General features: G+C 34.7%; 1 protein-coding gene across 5 annotated transcripts in view; it reads left to right on the top strand.

Annotated features, from left to right (window-relative positions):
* Positions 1-24621, top strand: part of CDH18 (cadherin 18) — a 526050-nt gene that overhangs the window by 474182 nt on the left and 27247 nt on the right. For 4 of the 5 annotated variants that reach the window (XM_042997273.1, XM_042997280.1, XM_042997295.1 and 1 more), the window contains one exon: positions 14043-14164. In XM_042997273.1, the coding sequence (XP_042853207.1) occupies positions 14043-14164 (122 nt within the window). Of the gene's footprint in view, positions 1-14042; positions 14165-15249; positions 15340-24621 lie in introns of all 5 variants that reach the window. The other variant, XR_006221469.1, reaches the window with a different exon arrangement.

Here is a 24621-nt window from a genome sequence, read left to right on the forward strand (position 1 = left end):
CAAGTGTGTTCGTATTAGTAATTTCACCTAACACACAAAAGGATCTTATTTGACACTTTTTCCTTAGCACATAAAAGGAAGAACACCAAACAAATTGGTTTTCTTTAACTAATGATCAAAAGTAATACAATAAAATACTTCCATGAAATATATGTTTATGCATGTATATGTCTGCGTATTAGTTACCTGTTGCCATGGAACAGAGAACTACAAAATATGTAAAATTAATTCAATTTGTTCTAAGATTTAAAAGAAATGTATCGGCCCACATACCTTAAACTTCACAGGTAAATTAGGCTTCAGAGTTATGTTGATCGGGTCCCTGTCTTTATTTCTCCGTGATATATTTTTCCCTTTTCTGCATTCCTTTTTATTTCATGTTTTGCTTTAGAGCTGTCAATTTATAGTAACAAGCACCAAGTACTATGCTAACTTTCAATATGGTAACAGGATGAATGCTACCTTAAATTGGGTTGCACTCATCCTCATTCAATCCAGAGTGAGATAAATTATCTCTTCAGATGTCCATTAAAAATATTGTTCCAATTAGGTTTCAATTAATCACCATTGACTTTTTTCGAAAAAAAATTGTATTTAATACATAATATGTGCCCATAAGGAGATGAATTATGGCAAAATGTGTGGGGTTATTCACATTAGCTCAGGACCTTCCAGGCCCATTTTTGATCTTTACTTGTAGGCAATTCCATTGAAACCTCTTGAGTTCTACCCATGGGGAGAATTTTGGTGAGGAAATTATGATATATATTCTATTCTATTCTTACATCTTGCATCTATTCAAATGTTGATACATTTGAATTCTTAGACATTGCACTATCCCGATATCAGTATCAAATTCTAGAAGCATTAGAACAAATTTCTTCATTCCAAAGGAACTTGGATCACTGAAACAATTCTGTACAGCAGTGCTAGATATTTATTTTGTAGTTCTCCTTGCTCCTCAAATTTCCAAAACTTTTGCCAGGTTCCTTGCATACCTCAGACAATCTTGTTTCTCTAATTCTTATTCAATAATAACAATCAAGAAAGGGTTTCCACAGCGTCCTGCCATGATGTCTACCAACCTAACTAATACTGTGGTCCTTAGTTTCCTTAAATCTATCTCCCTTCAGGTTACTGGGAGTGAACACTCCATTCCAGGCTTATGACCACCCCTCCATGTACGCCTGAAATCCTGACCTTTCTTGTTCACCCTCAGTCTATGCACTGTCATTTATTTCCTCCCCACATCTTCATTTGCCCCTGTCTGATACATAATTCCTCTGTCCTCAAAAATAGGCTTTATATTCTATCTGAAAATAAAACTTAAACAAAAACTGAAAACCTACCTCGATCTAGTGTTTCTCTCCAGATATAACTTTAGTGTTCCCTTTCCTGATAAACTCCTTGAAAGGGTTGCCTATATTCACACCCTGAATTCTCTGTTCCCAGGCTCTTTCAAATCCACTCTACAAAGACTTGCCTCGATGACTTCACCAAAATTATACCTGTCCTCCATATTCCAAACTATAAAGTATAATTCTCTCCTCCATTTGTTCAGCAAAGCGGCAACATTTGGTACAACTGACAACTGTTTCAAGACACAGACTGTTTCAAGACACAGGCTTATGGACTCAGCATTCTCCAGATGCTTTTCTTCCTTTGCTCGTTCTTCTATCTCAGTGTGCTTCATAGTTCCTCCTCATCTCTCCACTCATTGAATGGTGGGGCATTCTGATTTTCAAACTTCGGATTTACCTGGAGTTATTGCCCATGTAATATCATTCAGTCTAGTGGATTTGCATAACACCTACATGTAGATGACTCTCAAATGGAAATACACATCCACTTTTCCCTTGAAATCCATATTAGACGCTTAATAACTCCTCTAGGAGATCTCAAACTCAGAATGCTCCAAGTAAATATTTTGCTCAAAATCCAATTTCTCCCTAAATCCACTCCTCCAAGGAATTAACTATCACAATAGTGATGGCTTTAGTCCAGATTGCTTATGAAATCACTCAGTGTCATATTTGACTCCTCTTTTTCTCTCATGCTATACATCCAACTCACCAGAAACTTCCATCAGCTATACTTTAAAAAGTATGCATAAGTCAACCGCTTCATCACATTTTGCTCTTTCCCATCCCTGCCCAAATAAGCATCAGCCCTCAGCTGGAATACTCCAATAGTTTCCTGAATGGTATTTTGCACTTAACCCTAGCCTCTTTTAATCTATTATCTAGAGAGCTACTTGAATATCCCTTTTAAATAAATAATACCATGTAGCTCTCTTGTAAGGAAGATAAATATTCCCAAATAAAGTAAGGTTCCAAAACATGGCACTCATAATGAGTGACCCAAAATAGATACACACACACACACACACACACACACACACACACACACACATGCCCTGCCGACTACAGGATAGAGGTAATGTGTATCTTCAGTTTTCACTTTAGTTCTGGGTCAGGGGGATGAAAATGTGAAAGTTCTACCCATTAGAAAATTGAGTATATGATACTTCTTACAAATCATTTTAGATCACCTTGGCCTCAATAACTCTGTGACAATAGAAACGGAAAATGCGTAATACAGAAAAAATTTCAAACAACCAACGTGAGAAAGTTTACACTGCTATTAAAAAATTTATTAAAAAGAAATAAAATTATCTCCAAAGGACGGTTTAAGATTCAATAAGGAATGATGACAAAGGAAATGGTACACATGAGGACACCTTTCTTTGTAATAACAAAACGTCAAATTTGATAGATTAACAAACCCATAAGTATCATCAGCATCTTCTCAATATTATCATTATTACTTACAGGTATAAACTTGTGAGAAACTTGATCCAAATTGAAACATTTAAAAGTTATTACAATGGTGGGGTTCCCTGGGTGGCTCAGTTGGTTAAGTGTCCAACTCTTTATTTTGGCTCAGGTCATGACCTCATGATCTCAGATGATGATATCGAGCCCCGTGTTGGGCTCCACAGTCAGTGTGGAGCCTGCTTGGGGTTCTGTCTCTCTCCTCTCTCTCGGCCCCACCCCCACACAAGTGCACTCTCTCTCTCTCTCTCTCAAAACAAACAAACATTAAAAAAAGTTATTACAGGGACGCCTGAGTGGCTCAGTCAGTTGAGTGTCCAACTTCAGCTCAGGTCTTGATCTCACAGTCCATGGGTTCAAGCCCCACATCGGACTCTGTGCTGACAGCTCAGAGCCTGGAGCCTGCTTTGGATTCTGGCTTTCTGCCCCTCCCCCATTCATGCTCTGTCTCTGTCTCAAAAATAAACATTTAAAATTTTTTTTTAAAAGTTATTACAGTATTTAGAAAAAGAGTAAAGATGTTGATTGTTCTTATATTTTCCCGAGATACCCAAGCATGTTAATATTTCTGAGTTAAAAAAGGAAAGAAATTTAGTATACATATTTAAAATTACAGAGAGGACATAACAAGGATAAAACCTTAAACAATATGCTGGAAGATAATATTAGAAGGGATAAAGACAAAATATTAGGACAAGTTTGAAGCATACAATAAAGTGGTAAAAATATATATTAGTAACCAAAGTGGTATAATTATAATAAACTCTCCTGTTTAAAAAAAAAGGAAAACATACTGAAGCAAAGTAAGAAAATCATCTTTATGGTACTTGTAATAGGCTCATATGAAATATAAAGGTGTGGATAGTTTTAAAATAAAAGAATACAGTAATAAAAAGATAATTCTAAGCAAAAGAAATCTGGCAAAACTGTTAGTATTAGAACTGTTAGTGTTAAACAAAATATACTTTAAAACAAAAAGCTATCGTGATGATGAGAAGGTCTTGCCATACTGACATATAGTATATGTCATCAGAGTGATATAATAATTTGAAACTTCTATGAGCCTAATAAACTATCTTTAAAGTAAATAAAACATAATCTTACAGGAAACAGTTAATAGACCTCTCTCAGACATGTTTTATGAATTAGACCAAAAAAGGCAGTAATTATAAAAGTGTTTCATGGAACAAAATAAAAGCACTTGATATTTGATTATCTGCCAATGAGTAAATTTAAAGAACAAATATAATTTTCAAGCACACAGAGCAAAATATAGTAACAATTAATGACATACTAAACCACAGAGCAACTTAAAACCCGTGTTGACACAAGCTGTATTTTCTAAGAACCACACAGTCAGGTGCTACAAGGCTGGGTTGCGTGCCAGTCAGTAGGGAGAATGGATGGACACTTGAACAAACGGATGAAGACACAATTATGAATCTGGCTCGCGAAATGAAAGTAAACTTATCTACATCACAACGAATCAAAATAAGTAATTGTAGTATGTAGAAGACAAAAATGAAACTTGAAATGTTGGTTAACACACTAAGACTTTGGAAATAGAGAAAGTTTTATAAAAGCACAAATTTCACAACTCATAAGGAAGACATTGATAACTCAACTATGAAAATTGTCCTTAGTTAGAAATTAAAACATAACTTGATATAATGAATGAAAATGTGTATACATATGTGGGGCATGTGTACATTATGTATACACACATCTATCTCTGTTAATATTTGAATAAATTTAAGTAATTGTACCAAATGTTTTCCAATTAGAATTACAATATATATCAAATATATTGATATATCAAGTATGTAATCCGTTTAAATAATAAATTGAACACCAATTTAAGAGCCCTTACCTCAAAGCAATAAGCTTGAAATACACTATTACATCCTTCTTTATTCCAACCAGAGCTCATCAATATTGAATTTTGTATTATTTTGTCCCTTTCTTTTCTTTATCATTTTACCAAATATGTTTTGGACATTTATATTTCCATATTTATGTATATAACTACATCTTTGGTACATGGATATTCTATATTATAAATGGGTTAATATTATATTAACTTTTTTTTTTTAATCAGTGCTATTATCAGATCCATCCAGGTAAAGAAATACAGCTGAAGTTTTTTGTTTGTTTGTTTTTGTTTTTCTATCTTTACTATGATGAAAAAATCAATCTTTTTTAATCTGAGCTTAAAAAGTCCAATGCATTTTGATTGTTTTCAGTTTTTATAGCTTCATGTATTATTGATACTGCTGATATAACATATCCTGTACATGTTTCCTATTGTAAATATAAATGTTCTCAATATATGTAATTGGTGCACATACCAGGAGCATATAATATATCCTTCGAAGTATTCTCAAATGTTTTTCAAAGAGAGAATGTTTAACATGTTTATAATAAATACATGTGATTGACCCAGAATTTATTATGCTTCTTTAATATATGAGTTAAAGTTCTTACTTAATATTTTGTTTAATGCAGAAAAATTCCACCCTAAAATATGTTTGCATTCAGTTCCAAAATTATATTAACTGTCCTAAAGTCTCAGCTTGTGTGTTACTTGAAATTGTAAACATTTAAGAAAAGGTGTTTTAATATCTTTCTATGAATCTGAACATACTTTAGGGAATTCTTTAGTAAACACAAGGTAACAAAATATTAACCTATCTGTTCTTATATATTTAAATTTAAGGTTTTATATTTTGTTCGGTGGTTTACTTTGAGTAGTATTTTATATACATGATAAGATGTAAGTGTTGGGGCACCTGAGCGGCTTAGTTGGTTAAATGTCTGACTCTTGTTTTCGGCTCAGGTCATGATTTCACAGTTTGTGAGTGAGTTCCAGCCCCTGGAACTCTGCACTGTTGGGTTCTGCACTGGCAGCACAGAGACTGCTTGGGATTCTTTCTCTCTCCCCCCTCTCTCTCTGCCTCTCCCCTGCTCACGCACACCCTCTCTGTCTCTCAAAAATAAATAAACATAAAAACAACAACAACAACAAAAAGCCTAAGATGTAAGGGTCAAGTTTAATTTACTTCAAATATGAATTTCCACTTGATCGACGATTTGTTATAAATGCTCTTATTTCTCTAATAATTGTGTCAGGGTGCCTGTGTGGTTCAGGCAGTTAAGCGTCTGACTTCAGCTCAGGTCATGATCTTATGGTTTATGGGTTCGAGCCTCACATTAAGTTCTGTGCTGACAGATCAGAGCCTGGAGCTGGCTTCAGATTCTGTGTCTCCCTCTCTCTCTGCTCCTCCCCTGCTCATGCTTAGTCTCTCTTTCTCTCAAAAGTAAACATTAAAAAATAATAAAATAAATAATCTGTTAATTTTGTCCACTAATAGTTGACCATTAATGTTTTGATTAATTTCTGGACTCTCTTTTGTATGTACCATTAATCATATCAGCAGATAATAATATGATATGATATATAATGTAATATAAAACACACACACACATATATAGTCTTATGCTAATACCATGGTCTTGATTATTGTGGCTGTTTAGCAACACTTAAAATCAGAAAGTACGTTCAGCATCTTTCTTCTTTTTTCAAAATTGTTTGGGCTAACTTAGGACATTTTCTTTTTCAGGTACGTTTTAGAATCAGCTTATCAATTCTTCAACAATATAAGCTAGAATTTTTATTCATATTGCATTGAATCTGTAGTTCAAGTTTAGGAGAATGGGTATCTCAAAATTATTGAGCCTTTTATCTATGAACATAATGTATGTTTCTAGTTATCTAAGTATTTTATTTTTTTGTATTTAAAAGAAAAATTGTTGATGTTTATTTCTTGAGCGAGAGAGAGAGACAGAGCATGAGCATGAGCAGGGGAGGGGCAGAGAGAGAGGGAGACACAGAATCTGAAGCAGCCTCCGGGCTCCGAGCTGTCAGCACAGAGCCCAATGTGGGGATTGACCTCACGGACGGTGAGATCATGACCTGAGCCAGAGTCAGACGCTTAACTGACTGAGCCACCCGGGCACCTGTACGTATTTTAAATTTATGTGACCAATATTTATAGGTTTTACATTGCAGATATAGAGCATATTTTATGTGGTTATATTTTTTCACATTATATAAATTTGGTATTTGTTTGTTTATTTTAATTGTCATAGAAATAAATATAAGCTAGTGGCAGTAGCTTTTTGTAGATTAGTTGGTCTTTTCTACACAGATGTTCATCTGTGAAATATAGATTTGTTTCTCACTTTGCAATTGACATAACATTTATTTCTTTTTCTGTCTAATTGCTTTCACATGATTCTCAAGAGAATTGCTACAGAATGTATCCCTGCCTTTTTTCGTTTCTCTGATCCTTAAGTTAAAACATTCATCTTTCAGGGAGTCCCGGTAGCTCAGTAGGTTGAGCGTCCGACTTTGGCTTAGGTCATGATCTCACAGCTCGTGAGTTCAAGCTCCACGTGGGGCTCTGTGCTGACAGCTCAGAGCCTGGAGCCTGTTTCGGATTCTGTGTCTCCCTCTTTCTGCCCCTTCCCCACCCATGCTCTCTCTGTCTTAAAAATAAATAAAACATTAAAAAAGATTCAATCTTTCCCTTATAAGTACGACAATTGTAGGTTTTGTTAGACAATTATTCAGGTTGAGGAAACCTCTTCTCTTCTTAATCTACTGAGTGTTTTTTTTTTTCCTTCTTGAAATCAAATACAGGCATTATGTTTTGTTATCTCTTTTCTGCATCTATTGAAATAATTATGTGTGTGTGGTGAATGATATTCATTGATTTTTGAATGTTAAACAACTAGCCTTTCCTCCCTGGACTATATCCCATGTGGTTATGATGAATGTAATATCAAAGCTGGAGGAGATCTTGGGAGCTTAGGCTTCTCTCTTCTCTCAGGAAGCATAGTTCTTCACTGTCTATTTTCAGTTTTATATTTTCAGTTCTATAGCCTCTATATAAGCAGGTTAGTCTGGTATCATTTGCTATATCCTGGCCAAAATCCAAAGTTTACTTCCTGAATTTCTATTTCAAATCCTGATAAACTTGTCTTTGTAATTATTTCATTTATTTAAATTATTATACCAAGTGATGTCAGATATGTGCATAATGGAATCAGGATTTGTGTAATTCAAGCTTAAGTTTTCCTAAGGCTTGATAAAAGTGATTTTAACTAACAACAACAACAACAACAAAGAGTTGTCATTTTGGAGAAAAATAAGACTATTATAAAATTTCAGGGAGTTTCATTATAATGCTGCTGTGCTTAAAACTTCTTTGAACATATTTTCATGTGCTTCCTTCACTTGGAATAAATTCGGAGCCCATAAATGCTGCAGTGAGTGGGATTTCTTTCAAGAATGGTGAAGTTGAACCCCAAGCAGCAGATCTATGCTCAGAAATAAGGCCTTATCTGTACCTCACAGTTTAGAGATCAGTGAATGATAAGATATTCAGATATTTTAATACAAATATTTGAAATATATACATATGATTTTCATTAATGTTGTCGTATGTTAACGGATTTGCTGTAATTAACGAACCACTTTCATATTCTGATTGTATCTGATGAGGAAAAATTTATTATCCTTTCATTGCTCACCCCCTTAAAAATGCAAAAGGACGGTCCATTCTATCAGTGAACTAATCAGAGTGGCATGCACGTATCAGACTTTTCAAATAAACTCACTGGATAGAATGGATTGTTCCTCAAGTCATGGAAAATTCTCTAAAAATCATAGTATCAAGCTTGCAATTGCATTGAAATATCCTACGCCAATACTTTTACTGAATCCCTATCTTCATGGAGGGCATTCTGCTCATGGAGTTGCATTTATATTGGCATTACATGAAGCATGAGTGATTTTTTATAGTGTAGTTTCTGCTGGAATGGAAATGTATAGGATCGCCAGCATGCTGTAAGTTTTGTTTCTGTTTTGTTTGTGATCTTCAGAAAGGATTCAGATGTGCGGTCTGCTCTCTGAGGATCAGTGTTGTAAAATTTACATGACTTTGTTAATTGTTTCTCAGAAACACAATTTGGGAAGTCAAATAACGGATACCAGGTTAAGTAATCAAGGTATAGAAATAATAAATACCTTTACAAATTTCACTTTCCTAAAGAGTGCTGGAAAAGGGGATTCATACTTAAATTCGTCTGATTCCAGTATATTTACTCTGCCATCACAAGACTTAAAATTGAAGAAACAAGAAAAAACAGACACAGACTCCTAAATACAGAGAAAGAGCTGGTGGTTGCCAGAGAGGAAGAAGGTGTACGGGGTGGGGTGGGTAGGCGATACAGGTGAAATGGATTAAAAAGTACAAACTTCAAATTATAAAATAAATAAGTCACAGGAGTGAAAATTCAAGCCCGAGGAATGTAACCACTAATATTATCATAACTTTGTATGATGACAGATGGTAACTACAATTATCCTGGTGAGCAATTTGTAATATATATAATTGCCAAATCACTTTGATGTATGCCTGAAACTCATGTAATATTCTATGTCAATTATACATCAATTAAAAACATCAATTTCTAGAAATAAAGCATGAAGACAAAAGTAATAATAGCAATAACAGAAACGTTGCATTAAGAACTTCAGGAACATTATCTAATTTTTGCCAGAGAAAAATGCTTCTAACACACTTGAACATGTACACATTTTATAGGTACAGTTATTGTCATTTGAAGGGTAACATACTATCTCAAGGGCCATGGGAAATAAGAAAGAGGAACCCAAAGGCACCTGCCAGTTTGCTAATTTAGAATTAGCAAATTTTATTATTGAGCAGAAAATACCAGAATGTACGCAGGTAGGCTACAAGTGGCTACAAAACCATCGTGTGTTTCCAGCCTCTAATTTTATGGAATTAAAGGCACAGTTTTTACAAATCATCCGACATTTAGTAAATAGACAGCAGTTATTCGATTTGCATCGGTAATGACAGTAAGCTTACTCCAACGTTCTGTTTCTCGTATCTCTTCATCAGTATCTCCTGTGGTTGCCGTGGCAGGGCAGGGCACACAGGTCATTAGTCCCAACCACACTAAGCTTAGAATCCATTCAGCTTCCCCACAGAACACAATCTGTCATTTGTCTGCTGCTGAACACTATGTTTTTCGCCATTAAGGAAAGGAATAGTAATTATGCATTGAATTGATAAAGCAATATTTGGTAAACATAGAGTCCATTTCCATCTAGAAGAGTGGAGTTTCCTGGACTCTGGTATGGAATGAGTGCAAGGCCATTCCAGTCCAGAGGACGTCGTGAGCAAGACAGAGTGGGGACACTGAGAAGGCAAAGGCTGAAAACAATCAGACACCTAACTCTTTTGTTGTAGGCTTTTCTCAAGATGTAGTCTTTCCAGAATCCTCTCCTACAAAACAGTTGTTTTTATCCCTAACTACACTAAGCTTGCTTCTAATTCTGCCTTCTTGGAAAATGAGCAGAGAACTATTTATGCAGGGACAATTAAGGCTGCTGATACTAATGACTAGAGCCAATAAAATTATTCTTGCCTCAGATTTCTAAAACAGATTGCTTTGGTCTGCTCTTAAAAGGTGAACAAGTACCTAGTTGGGAAATAAAAGAATACAAGGGAAAAATCAGATATGACATCTAGAAAGTAAGAGAGAGATTTACATAGTGACAATAGTGTAGCCACTGGTATCATATAATAAGCCTCGTAAATTGTAGAGCAAGGATTCTTTACTGTGCTCCTCCATATAAGTCTGAATAATCTTAGTAATTATAAATTTTAGGATCAGCTTTTAATTCTATGAACATTGGGATTTTCAATAGGTTACATTGAATATACACATCAATTTGCTTTTTGTTAAAGTTTATACTCTTTTGAGAGAGAGACCAGGGGAGGGGCCAAGAGAGAGGGAGAGAGGATCCCAAGCAGGCTCCATGCCATCAGCACAGAGCCTGACATGGGGCTTGATCCCACGAACCTTGAGATCATGACCTGAGCTAAAACCAAAAGTCCACACTTAACCAACTGAGCCACCCAGGCAAGCCAATACGCACATCAATTTGGAAAGGTTGGTTTTATTTGTGTTATTTTTGTCTTCCTAACCACACACATGGTAGAGCTCTTCATTTCTTTAGATGTTCTTTAATGAAGTCTAAATAAGTTAAATAAAACACTTCAATAAAGTGTTTGCATATAGGTCTTTCATTTACTTTGTTAGATTTATTTCTAGTTTCCTTATAGCTTTGTTAATTAATTCTAGTTAGTTTTTCACCATTAAGAATAATGTATGCTGTTGTTTTGTTGTTGTTATTTGTTTAATGTACCCTTAATCAGTTGGAGAGGGCACATTTCTGTTTCTAGTTCACTGAGAGTTTTTGTTTTTTGTTTTTGTTGTGATTTGTTTGTTTTGCTTTGTTTCATTGTGTTTATAATACATGGATATTGTGTTCTAAATCTTGGTTTTTCCATATGTGATGAGGAGATTATGGGTTTTTTTGTTCCTCTTTTAATGCATTAACTTTTTGAGTAATTTTTGTGCTTTTTAAAACGTCCTTCCTCATTTCTTCCTCTGCATTTTCCTTCCTTCCTTCCTTTCCTCCTTCCTTCCTTCCTTCCTTCCTTCCTTCCTTCCTTCCTTCCTTCCTTCCTTCGTTTCTTCTTTCCTTTAATGCTAAACTAAGCAAGCATGGAACTAAATTGCCAGATATACGTTTATATGTATATATATTATTTTTACACACCAGTGTCTTGTTTAGGCTGTTTACCCCTAAAATCTCTTATCAGTGAGAGTGTCTGGGATTGATACCAACATTTCACAAGCCATGGAAAACAAGCTTTAGGGTATTTTCTTCTTCCACTGTTTTCCTGGAAAGAGATGTATAAGACTGCAATTGCCTGTTTCTTTAATTTTAGGTAAAATAATCTAGATGATGTTTTTCTCTTTAGAAAAAAATATTATTTTTTTAACACTTGTTTATTTTTGAGAGGGGGGAAGGGTCAGAGACAGAAGGAGAGAGAATCTGAATCTCTCCTGAGATAAGGAGAGGCTCTGTGCTGTCAGTGCCGTGTGTCAACTCATATATCTTGAGATCATCACCTGAGCTGAAATCAAGAGCCAGATTTTTAATGGACTGAACCACCCAGGCACCCCTAGAAAAATATTTATTTTTATTTTGAGAGAGAGAGAGAGAGGGAGAGAAGGCAGAGGGAGAGGAGCAGAGAGAGGGGCAGAGGGAGAAGGAGAGAAAGAATCTTCAGGAGGCTCCATGCCTAGTGTGGAGCCTGACAGAGTACTTGATCTCAAGACCATGAGATCATGACTTGAGCCAAAATCAAGAGTTGGACGCTTAATAGGCTTAGCCACTCAGATCCCCAGAAATAATCATTAATAATAATAATAATTATTATTATTATTATATAGTAATGTTAATTATTATGTTAATAATGTTAATGTTAATAATGTAATAATGTTATTATTATTATTATATTAAAGCTTATTTATTCATTTTGAGAGAGAGAGAGAGAGAGAGAGAGAGCACAGGCAGGGGAAGGGCATAGAGAAAGGGAAAGAGAGAGAATCCCAAGCAGGCTTTCTGCTGTCAGCACAGAGCCTGACATGGGGCCTGAACTCAGGAACCATGAGGTCATGACCTGGGCCAAAATCAAGAGTTGGATACTTAACTGACTGAGCCACACAGGTACCCTGAAAAATTATTTTTAAGTGAAATTTGATTTTATTTAGTTATTGTGCTCCTCCTCAAATTTTCTATTCCTTTTAAAGCTACTTCTGGCACTTTTTATTCCATGCATGTTCTTACTATTTTCAGTATCTTCTCTCTCTATATATGTATATCCATATCCCCTTTTTTCCAATATAGTTAGTTTCTGCCTTCTCATGTTCTGCTTTGATAATTTATAAATAGGTCTAGACTTTGTCTTTTTTAGTAGTCCTTTTTTACATGTATTAGTCTATTTTTTTTAATTTTGGAGTTTTTAAAGGTAATAACAAATATCAGCAATAAAATATATATATTTAGTTTTCCAATTATTAATCCTGCATTTAATAGCTCTAACATGTAAATAAAACCAAAAATTTGTCTTTTTCTTCCATCTCAGAATTAATAAACTTACTGAAAAATGGGAAGATTTTTTTTTTTTAAGTTTTTTTTTTTTCAATGTTTTTTATTTATTTTTGGGACAGAGAGAGACAGAGCATGAACGGGGGAGGGGCAGAGAGAGAGGAAGACACAGAATCGGAAACAGGCTCCAGGCTCCGAGCCATCAGCCCAGAGCCTGACGCGGGGCTCGAACTCACGGACCGCGAGATCGTGACCTGGCTGAAGTCGGACGCTTAACCGACTGCGCCATCCAGGCGCCCCATGGGAAGATTTTTTAAAAAATATGTGTTTAAGACATATTTTAGAGTATTAACTATAATATTTTTATATCTACCATAGTTACATATTAATTCTATGGTAAGTTCTGATTTAAATTATTCTTTATTTCTCCCCAAATATGACTTAATATCACACACTGCATGCATTTTTTCTATAAGAAGAAAATTATCCTGGGGCACCAGGTGGCTCAGTTGGTTAAGTGTCCAACTGTTGATTTTGGCTCATGATCTCAGAATCATGAGATTGAGCCCCATGTTGGACTTCGCACAAAGCACAGAGCCTGCTTAAAATACTCTCTCTGTCTCTGCCCCTTTCCTGCTCATGCTCTTTCTGTCTCTCATTCAAATAAATAAATACACTTTAAACAAAAGAAGAAAATTATCATTTGTGTAAAGAAATTGTACTTTTTATTTTCCCCAAGTTTATTTAGATTTGAAACCCTGAACTTTTTAAACATTATGTATTTTTTTTTACCAACTGCGATGCTTTTCTTAGATTAATGATGAAACCAATTGTTCATCCCTTAGACTCTGACAGCATACAATGAATTCTGACAACTTTCTCCCACTCCAGTTCCTGAATAACATGTAATTTCCTTGATATGACAAAATATCATTTTAGCATGCATGTCATGCCTTGGTGTTCATTTTTCATTTTTCTGTAAGTTAATGAGTTCTCGCAAAGAGTGTCATCATAAAGTTGTCTTTTGCCAAAAGTCCTGTTGCAGCATATGGAGATGGCGACAAGCTACAATAGTAGGGAGATTTGTTTTAACCCAAGCCTCCAAAGTGTGCATAGAAATACTAAATATATCCCTGTGTGTTTTGCAGACAATCCTGGTTTGCTGAGCCATGTGACAGTGGGTATTAGAGTTCTGGATGTCAATGACAATCCACCTGAACTTGCCAGGGAATATGATATTGTTGTCTGTGAAAATTCAAAGCCTGGCCAGGTAAGTTAATTGTTTCCTTCCTATCATTGAGATGGAAGAAAAACAAGCAGCTCTCTTTCTATTATTTTTATATATAATCCTCAAGATCCCTCAGTGTTATTTTTGGGCTCAGTGGAAATAATTTTATAAAGCTTTATTTTAAGTACCCAGTAGATTTTTTTTTTGAGAATCCTTGAACATGAATTTTCTCCAGATCCCAAATGTTACTCAAAAAATGAATTCATTCGTGCATATATCCATCATAGAATTATATTGGATGCTTTGGGTGAAGCCCTGTATTAAATTAGGAGGAAACTGTGAACTTTCCAGTCCTATTGATGCTGTGAGCCTAGATTACAGAGAAGGCACTGGTTGGTCTACTTTGGAGGGCCTGCAGGAGTGACATGTGTGTGACCATTGAGTAATATTGGTACCAAACGATGTTAGGTTTTAACCACATGAAGAGAATCTATGTATGAAGGGAGTACGGACAGTGGGGGAAGTTAAGAAGAGCTTGAACCTGGGTGGCGAGTCCGGATGTAGCATGGCAACAGGCTAAAGGAGCACTGTGATTCTGAAGGGAGACCAGTGTGGCTGTGGCACATAAAGTAAGCAGACGTCTGGCAGGCGATATACATTTGTTTTTTTGTTTTCTGTTATATAGCAAAGTACACAAACTTAGCATCTTAAAACAACTCTTATTTATGACCTCAGAGTTTCTGTAGGTCAGATGTCTGTTCATGGCTTAGCTGGATCTTTGCAGGGTCTTTCCCAAGACTGGAATCAAGGTATCCATCAGGACCATGATCTTACCTGAGGCTTGAGATCGCTTCTAAGCTCACCTGGTTATTGGAAGCATTTAATTACTTTCAGCTACAGACCTCAGAGCTTCAGAATTTTCCTCAGCTCTTGAGTATTACCTGGAGTCTTGACATGTTGCACCCAGTTCTTGCTCCGTGGGCTTCCCTAATGTAGCCCATTTACTTCATCAAACAAGTAGGAAGAGATCTGCGAAATCTGTTATCAATCAGTCTTATAAAATATAATGTAGTACAATACAATCATGTGAATAATATATCAACATTTTTGCCATATCTGTTTCTCAGAGGTGAATCACAGGTCACATCCAGACTTCAAGGGGAAGGGATTACATGGAGGCATGAATTCCATGAGGAACACCTTAAAGTTCGTCACAGGTGAATCCAGATAGAAAAGGTCTAGGGTCTAGGTCCAGCTGAGTCATTTGTTCCCCTTTATTGTCTTTGGTAAACCAGAATGACTCTAACTATATTGTCCAGACCTACTTTAAATCATTTTAAAGCTTGTCCTAAAATTATACTACTGAGAAACATTGCCTATTTTTTTATGAGGCCCAATCAATACTGTGCTAAAGTAATCATTGCTTATGTTATCAATGCCCTCCTGAGAAGATATTTGTGTATATATAAATGAACAACTCTTTTTTCCATGTTCATGGACCACAAGAAAATTGGAAAATATGATAAGAACAAAATGGATGAAAAGTATATCCTGAAGTACTTACAGATTATATAATGTATTGTATTTTAATCATATTATGTTAGACTATAACAGTAATTAATATAGTATATAATATATAGATAATATTTTAAGATGATCACTTCAGATAGTTAGGTATTTGTCTATATCACCATTTCAAAAACAGCAAGGAATTTTATGGTACAGATATATAATGATTTATTTACTAAACCCTGTTCATTGTGTCAGAAATGGGTGCACACATCCTAAAATTATTTTCTTAACATTCGTCATAAAAGTACAATTAATGAGAAAAATGTTAAATTTTCAAGTGGAAATTTTAGATTGTAAAAGATAAAGCCACTGAATGTGGACTCTCAGTTCTTGGTAACAGAAGATTAGCCATACCTGAAGTGAAGATTAGGCAAGCAGGAATTAAAACTACAATAAGAATCTGTATTCCCAATACTGTACTCTAGTTTTGTAAGATGTTCCTAGTTGGGAAAACTGGGTACATAGCATCTCTCTGTGTTTCTTAGAACTGTATATGAATATGTGACTACCAAAAAAAAAAAATAGAAAATTTTATTTAAAGTAAAAATATTTTAAAAGATATATATTTTTTTAAATTTTTTAACCTGTATTCACTTTTGAGAGACAGAGTGTGAGTGGGAGAAGGGTAGAGAGAAAGAGGAAGACAGAATGAAGCAGGCTCCAGGCTCTAAGCTGTCAGGATAGAGCCTGATGCGGGGCTTGAACTCATGGCCCATGAGATCATGTCCTGAGCCGAAGTTGGACACTTAACAGACTGAGCCACCCAGGCACCCCTAAAAGATAACTTTAAAAGAATAATATCAAAAGCTAATTTTTCCACAAGAAAGATAAAACCCAGAAAACAATGGAAAGATAATTCCCAACAGTGGCAAAATAATAACTGACAGGCATGAATTCTTTTTTCTACCAAAAATATCCCTCAGAAATAAAGACAAGAAAAACTCATAGTTAGGACAACAAAATGTGAAAATCCCATCCTGTAAGACACAGTCTCAGAATTATATTGGCTAGAAACAGGAAAATAACTATATTGGTAAGTTTAAGTCACAAGGAACCTCCAAGACAAAATCAATCAGTAAATATATTCATAAAAAATCAGTTATCAATGAATGAATAGAAATCAAAAGAACATTTTCTGGAGTTTAAAATATGCATCATACACATGGCAACAAGGGATCATAAGTGAGAAAGACACATAAAGTTAAAATATTCTAAACTCCTTAAATTTGGGATCCTTAAAATTTGAGAAATTGATAAACTACGATTTTATAACAGATTTTGTATGTCCACAGTGCATGCTCTAACCTCTAGATTAACTAATAAAAATAGTAAAAGAACATGTAACCAACAAGCTAATGGCAATTGTAATAAAGATACTTAATACTAAAGACAGCAATGTTTACATTTCTATTTCTTGATCTGAACTGTGTTCATGAAAATATTTGTTCACTTTCAAATAGTCCGTATACTTGCCAAATTGTTGCAGGTGATTTATCCTGCTGGATTATATTTTACAGTACAAAAATATGGGGAAAATAAAATTTTCATATAGGAGCTATTTTCAAGGATTCTAGAAGTCTATTTTATTTTTTTCATGTTTATTTTTGAGAGAGAGAAGCACACAGTTGAGAGTGGGTGACAGCAAGGGGTAGAGAGAGAGGGAGACAGAGAATCCCAAGCAGCATCCTCCTCTGTCCTAGTGGACCAAACTCACAAAGTGTGACGTCATTACCTGAGCTAAAACCAAGAGTCAGATGCTGAACTGACTGAGCTGCACAGGTGCCCCTAGAAAGACTATTTTAAAACTAAAATATAATCCTAATAAAATGTGATGTTTGTAACCAATAGTAATTCCAACATAATCCAGAAATTCCTGTGAAGTTTGTAAAACTCAAAATTGGAATGACAAGTTCTCATATTTGCTGCTGATACATAGATGGTCTCTTAACACAAAACAGGCAAAATAAGATACAAGTTGTAGTGCACAAAATTCTAGTAGCTAGGTAGAGGTCTTGCAATTTTAAAAAATCAAGAAATAAGAGAAAAAAATATGGAATAATGGATAAAATAGAAAGAAAATTAAAATGATGTAAATTGAAAGTATACATTAGTATTTATGTTGAAATAAAATCACATAAATACTCAAAAGATGCATATTGTCAAAATAGATAAGAAAAAATCATTTAAATATTGTTTAAGGAGGTGTAAAATCAATGTGATAGAGGAAAATAATTTGAAAGAAAACATATAGAAAAACATAACGAATAAGTACTTGATTATGCATACTTGCTGTAGACATATTCATGCAACTACACACACACACACACACACACACACACACATTTCATCAAACAACATCGGTAGACATAAAGAGGTACATTCATTGGGATGAAAACAATTTATGCACCAGGCAGATATAACAATTTTAAATTTATATACACTTATCAATGTTGCCTCAAAATGAACAAAGAAAAAAATGATAGAAATATTTAAAACTAGATTAGCCCATTATTGTATTGAGACTTTACTATGCTTTTACAAGAAACTGATAGAGTAATTATATAAGATTTTGGTAAGGATGCTGAAGATTGAAGACCATAATTAATAACATAATTAAATGACAAATATAGAATAATGCACTGAACAACTTCAGATCATGCATTCTTTTGAAAGTTACAGAAAACATTGACCAAAAATTTATTGTATGCAGGGCCACAAAGCAAGTTGTAATAATTTGCCAAGGATTGGCCTCATTATTTTCTGCATGACAAAAAAAACAAAGCTAGATCCTAAGATGCAAATTCAAAAGTTTCCCTAGTAAAATAATCCATTGGAAATAAGGGCATCTCTGAATAAGCTAAGAAACACTTAAGAAATAAAAATTAAAAACATATAATTGGAATGATAGTGAAAAAACATTGTATTAAAAAAGACCAAAAGGGGGAATCTAATTTCTGCATAATTTTAATATTAAAATCTGACAAGGATATATTTTGAATTACAGATATTCTCTCTCTTGAACATAGAAATATCATAAAAGAAATGTTTTCAGAGAATCCAGAAAAAATAATGTTTTCAAATGAAAAGGAAAAATATTAAAATTCATTTCATTACTGGAAATCGAAGCTTTTGATAAAGTTCAACATCCAATTAATAATAAAAATAATAACAACAATGATACTACTATGCATTAGTACAGTTTGTAGATAAAATTAATACTTTTCCTAAATATAAGGTCAATATAAATGTATTTCTTGTTTTTCTTTATGTCACCAACAATTAGAAAATAAAATTTAAACACTATGCCATTTAATATGTCGTTAAAAAATAAAATGCCCGGAAATAAATGTTACCTTTTTTAGGTATCTATTGCCTAATCGATAAATAACAACCTTGAGTAAACTTAGGTTATTTCCTTCCTTGAATCTTTGTTTCTTTGGTTTGTAGGTTATTCAGAGAATTCAAAATTGGATCATTTGAATTGTGACATAAACATTTAAAAGTCCAAATATAAAGTAATGATGGCATGAGCCATTTTTAGATTTTTTTTTTCTCTTAGGTAATATATTTCTTTTTTTTTTTTTTCCTTCAAGGCAATTTCAAAATTTATAGGATACAGTGAGATGTTGTAGTAGGAGAAACTCATACCTGGTAGTCCATAGTCACCTTTGCAGGTGAAAGCATTGAAAAACGTGGGCAAATAGCACTGAGTCCTTGCTCTTGGATGAGCTGATTGAGCTCCTGAGAATGTGAACATTCACTCCCAAAACTAAAACACTAGTATCAGTTTCCTGGATTGAACTCTCTTCATATTGGCCAGTGACCTTGACTTTTTCCATTGACTTCCCATATGTCCCACCTTTTGTTGAAGTGAAAGCTTATTCAGGCGTTTTCTCCAGTTCATGCTCTCCTGTCAGTGCCATTTTGCTAGTCTGGCTCCTCTGTTTTACCCTCGACACTGACTACCGAAGCTCTATGGCTTTTCTAAGAAATGATTTGGGTGCCATTGATAAATGCTTTCTTCATCTCTAAAATGAAGAAAAGTGTCACAATGTCAGAACCCTAAGATTTTATGACTAGATGACTCTCAGATTCCTTTAAATGTGGATTACCTTATTCTCCTGGCATGAAAAGCTATTTGTTGCATTTTTTAGAAAAGGCTAAATTTACAACAAAATGTATCTTTTTTCTGGGTGTCTAAACCCTATATATAGTATTTTCCTTTTCTTCATACAACTATTACTATTTTCAGAGAACAATCAATCACTAGACTTAGCACCCCTAAGTTCTAATGTGATTTCATTAAGTGATTCTATTTATTATCCTTTAAAGACTATTTTCAGATCTAGCATCATTGTTGTCTTTAATATTACGTAATTTTAGAAGTCACTTTAAAATAGCTGGGTTCTTTATATTGCTTGAGCATTTCTTTCTCCAAACATTTGTTTCACAAAAATGAATTAAAATATTTTACTAAGGGGATAAAGTCACTTGACAATATTTTTGGGGCACCTGGGTGGCTCAGTCGGTTGAGTGCCTGACGTCGGCTCAGGTCACGATCTTGCAGTCCGTGAGTTCGAACCCTGTGTCGTGTTCTATGCTGACAGCTCAGAGCCTGGAGCCTGCTTCAGATTCTGTGTCTTTTTCTCTCTCTATTCCTTCCCCGCTCACACTTTGTCTCTCTCTGTCTAAAATAAATAAACATTAAAAAATTAAAAAAAGAAAATATTGTTTATTGCACCCTTATTTAAAAAAAAAAACAACATTGCCAAACTGTATGGTCAATTTGTATGATTAACCTATTACAAGGGAAATGGTCTGAATCTTCCTATTGTTTAATTTTGCAGTCTTTGGTTCATTTAACCTTATGTTTATAGACTTTCTAGAGAAACTTTGTGTGTTTTGATGCAGAGTAGGAATCGGGAACTCTATTTAAATAATAATTTGTGAAATAAGTTTTCCAAAGCACATTTGTATTGCCCAGCTGTACAAGGCTCCTCTTTCTATAACAATCGCTTTTAGAATTACAGACATTTTTATTATGGATGCTGTGCATCTACATAAAACAGCATGTGGCCATGGCAAAGAGATTAATCTTTTGTGAAGCAGAGGTTTAAACCACATATAACAGCAGAGTTCAGGTTGATTCAGGTATCAATACACCTGAAATACAGCAATATATTTCTCTGAGTTAATATAGTTCCCTGTTCTGAAAAAAAATCTTTTAAGTACCTTGCATGAAAAAAAATACTAAGAAGAAAATCGTGCATGCATGAAATTTGAAGTCAGTTCCCAAAGTAAAGTGAATTCAAAATAAATGAGATGGGCCTACGCATAAAAACCGAAACGTAAATGATGAGGACGATTTCTAGCTTATTTATACCAAATTTTCCCGTGTTTGTATGTGTATTTCATTAGCAGCAAACTTAGGAAATATAACATCTGTTAAAAAAAATGTATTGTCTGATACCAGCCTCCCTCCAACCTGTCAATTATTAACAATATAACTTTGTATGAAAAATGTACCTAGATCAGCAGACATCTTACACTTAGATTTGACAAAGATCAACCTCGTTGAACTAACAAAGGTTGGTATTGTTATTAAATAAATATATGCTCCCATGTGAGATTATATTATAAAGCAAATTCATTGATTACTTTAAAGAAGATACAGTGTGTTCCACAGAACATTCTTTTACTTTAAATGTTTAGTTAGGATTACCTCATTTACCTAACAGAAGACTACATTATTTGTATAAATCCGTGACACTGACTCGTTTGATTTTTTCCCCCTAATAAAGTACTCAAGAAGTAATAGACTATGGAAAACACATTTAAACAGAGGAATATATTTATTTAGTAAACACCAACTATCAACTTGGACTCCCCCTCCCTTTAGTAGAATAAATCTGTAACTGCTTCTCTCAGATATTTCAAAATAATCAAAGAATTTATGCACTAATTACATAATATGCATATGATAGGAACCATGTAATTTCAGTTAAAAGGAGTGAGAGAAAGCAAATTGTTAATGGATTGTACATCACCAACAAATTGAGCAAACGTCACAGGTAGCAGAGTGTAGATAAATCATTACTGACAAAAGAATAGAAAATATTAATGACAGATACATGGCACTTATCTAGATATCTAGACACTTAAATCTTTTAAAAATCACAAACATGTTGGCTTCTTTTTTTTTTTTAAGTTCATTTATATTTTGAGAGAGAGAGGGAGCATGAACACAAGCAGGGGAAGAACAGAGGAAGAGAGAGAGAGGGAAGGAGAGAGAGAGAGAGAGAGAGAATCCCCAGCAGGCTCTGCACTGTCAGTGCAGAGCCTGAGTCTGGACTCAGTCTCACTAACCCTGAGATCATGACCCGAGCTGAAATCAAAAGTCAGACGCTTAACAGACTGAGCCACCCAGGAGCCCCAAACATGTTACCTTCTGAGCTGGGTTTACTAATAAAAGTCCAAGGAAACAATAAATGGAAATCTATTTACTACTGAAAGAAAAAAAGGTAATCAGTAAACAGAAAAATTGAATATACCTTCTCGCATCAACAGAATATCTCAGAGTTCTAGACGAAAGTAGAGCAACATTCTTTGGTTTTGGAGGCATTTTTCAGAAGTTTGGAAAAATATTTAAGTGTAGATGCGTCAGCAACAATTCTGTAGGAATTCAAGATGCATGGTTCCCTCTTAAACAAAATGTGGTAATCAGCTCATCATTTGCTACGGACATGAGATCGAGAAATCTTTGAGGAAGATAAATTTGCTACACTGAGCTTCCTGGCAAATGCAGATTTGAAATTACTGGTATAAAAATGGAAAGTACATTTTGCTAAAGATAACAGTAAGACAGTAAAGATAAAATATAGATTATATCAGTGCTCAACAAATAGAATAAACTTAAGTATAAACACATTAAGGAAATTTAAAATAATGTATAAATTAATTCCAAATGAGAAAAAAAAAATAATTGTCCCAAACAAGTAATAAGGGGAAACATAAAATAATGCACTTGAATATGTGTCCGTAGGTTTTGAGGTATCATCAGCATAATAGGACTCAGAATTAGAGAATGACAATGAACAAAGTGTAGGGGGAGATAGGACATTTCTTTTCCAAAAGAAAAAAAAAATGTACATTTACTTTATGTTACCCTGAAAACAATCTTGAAAATTTGGTAGTTTTATTTCAGTTTTATATTAAGTACCTGACACGTACAGAATGTAGGTCTGTTCTTCAGATTACACTACACATTCTCTGACCTCCATGGAGCTTTTCATGCACTTGAGAAAAGTTGTCAGATTGTTTCTGATTACCCATCAGTTTATTCTCCTATCAAGTCAAAAGCCAATAGCAAGGGAAGAACGATCTATCCAGAGAGTAGCTGTACTTTAGATGGAAAAGAAGGCAAACATCAAGGAGATACGTACATTTTTCAGTTCATTAAGTAATAGCGTGAAGGGAAGGAAAGAAGTGATGAATGATAGAAACTTCTTGGAATATGTGGGCTGGAAGGAGGAGGCTTTACCTAGGATTTCTTTCTGAGAAAGTACATCTTGAACAAGGATGCCAGGGTGAGAGCCGCATGCATATACGGACGAAATGGATCACTTCTATTGCCTGAAGCACTTTTGGCAATGAAATGCGTGTGGACACATGCTTTTCTGGTCTCACTGCCACTGATGATTCCTTTTTAGTACTTTTATATTCGTCCTCATCTGCCAGACCAACTAATGGGCTCAATACTTGGACAGGAATTTACGTTTTAACTGTTGCACATACTGGTGTATTCTTTCACTCAGAAAAGATGGAAATGGGATGAAATTGAGTAAGATGTTTTTAGAAATCGTAACAATTTTTGAAATGAACACACTATATTTCCCATATAGGACACACTCTTTTCACAAGCTTCTTGTTGCTCTCTTTGTTCTTAATTTATCTAAGGAAGAGATAGATGAAAGATACCTAAGTATTAGGATACAACGTTTTAAAAGAGGAGAATATTGTCCTGCTTATTGGTTTGGCCATTTTCTCCTTAAGAGTGTAACGTCTACAGCTATTGGAATTTGTGTTCTGTTCTTCGGTCACCTGGAATGTTTTATTTATGTATTCAAACATTGTCTGCTACATAATGCACAGGCTCCAAATTTTAGACTGCTTTCTCCCAACCATCGTATATGAGAAGTATTCCATAAAACTCTGAGTGGTCTGGTTTTGCCTTTGCTACTATTTTAACAGTTAGGAGTCCCATCACAATCCTTTAGGGTCTCCGAACCTTATCTGTAAAATAGAGGGGCTAGATCATGCTCTCAAAAGTTCCCCGAAACAATAAAAACAGTATGACTCCACTGTGTTTGCATGTACTGAGAACCGGGAACACCACAAATCTGTTGTACGTGAACACTAGGATATTTATATTTGTACACATGATACTCATGTTTCCCCAAACAGGTATCCATACAAAATCTTGCGACTAATTGGCCCAAGGTACTGTAGGTGATAAAGAAAAAAAATAATAATAAATAAATGTCTGTGCTATGCTAGAAAATAAAGTGTGAATGATTATAAATTGTACTGTACTGTAATGTGTTTCCTAAAATCTCATATAAGACAGAGCCAATTAGCTGGTACGTTTATTAGTTAAATTTGAAAGTGGGCAAGGTGGATCAAGGGGGCTTTTTAAAATCCTTTTGTGGGGCGCCTGGGTGGCTCAGTCGGTTAAGCGGCCGACTTCAGCTCAGGTCACGATCTCATGGTCCGTGAGTTCGAGCCCCGCGTCGGGCTCTGGGCTGATGGCTCAGAGCCTGGAGCCTGCTTCCGATTCTGTGTCTCCCTCTCTCTCTGCCCTTCCCCCGTTCATGTTCTGTCTCTGTCTCAAAAATAAATTAAAAAAAAAAAAAAACGTTAAAAAAAAT

The sequence above is a fragment of the Panthera tigris genome, chromosome A1 (assembly GCF_018350195.1).
Source record: "Panthera tigris isolate Pti1 chromosome A1, P.tigris_Pti1_mat1.1, whole genome shotgun sequence".
Taxonomy (NCBI): Eukaryota; Metazoa; Chordata; class Mammalia; order Carnivora; family Felidae; genus Panthera; species Panthera tigris.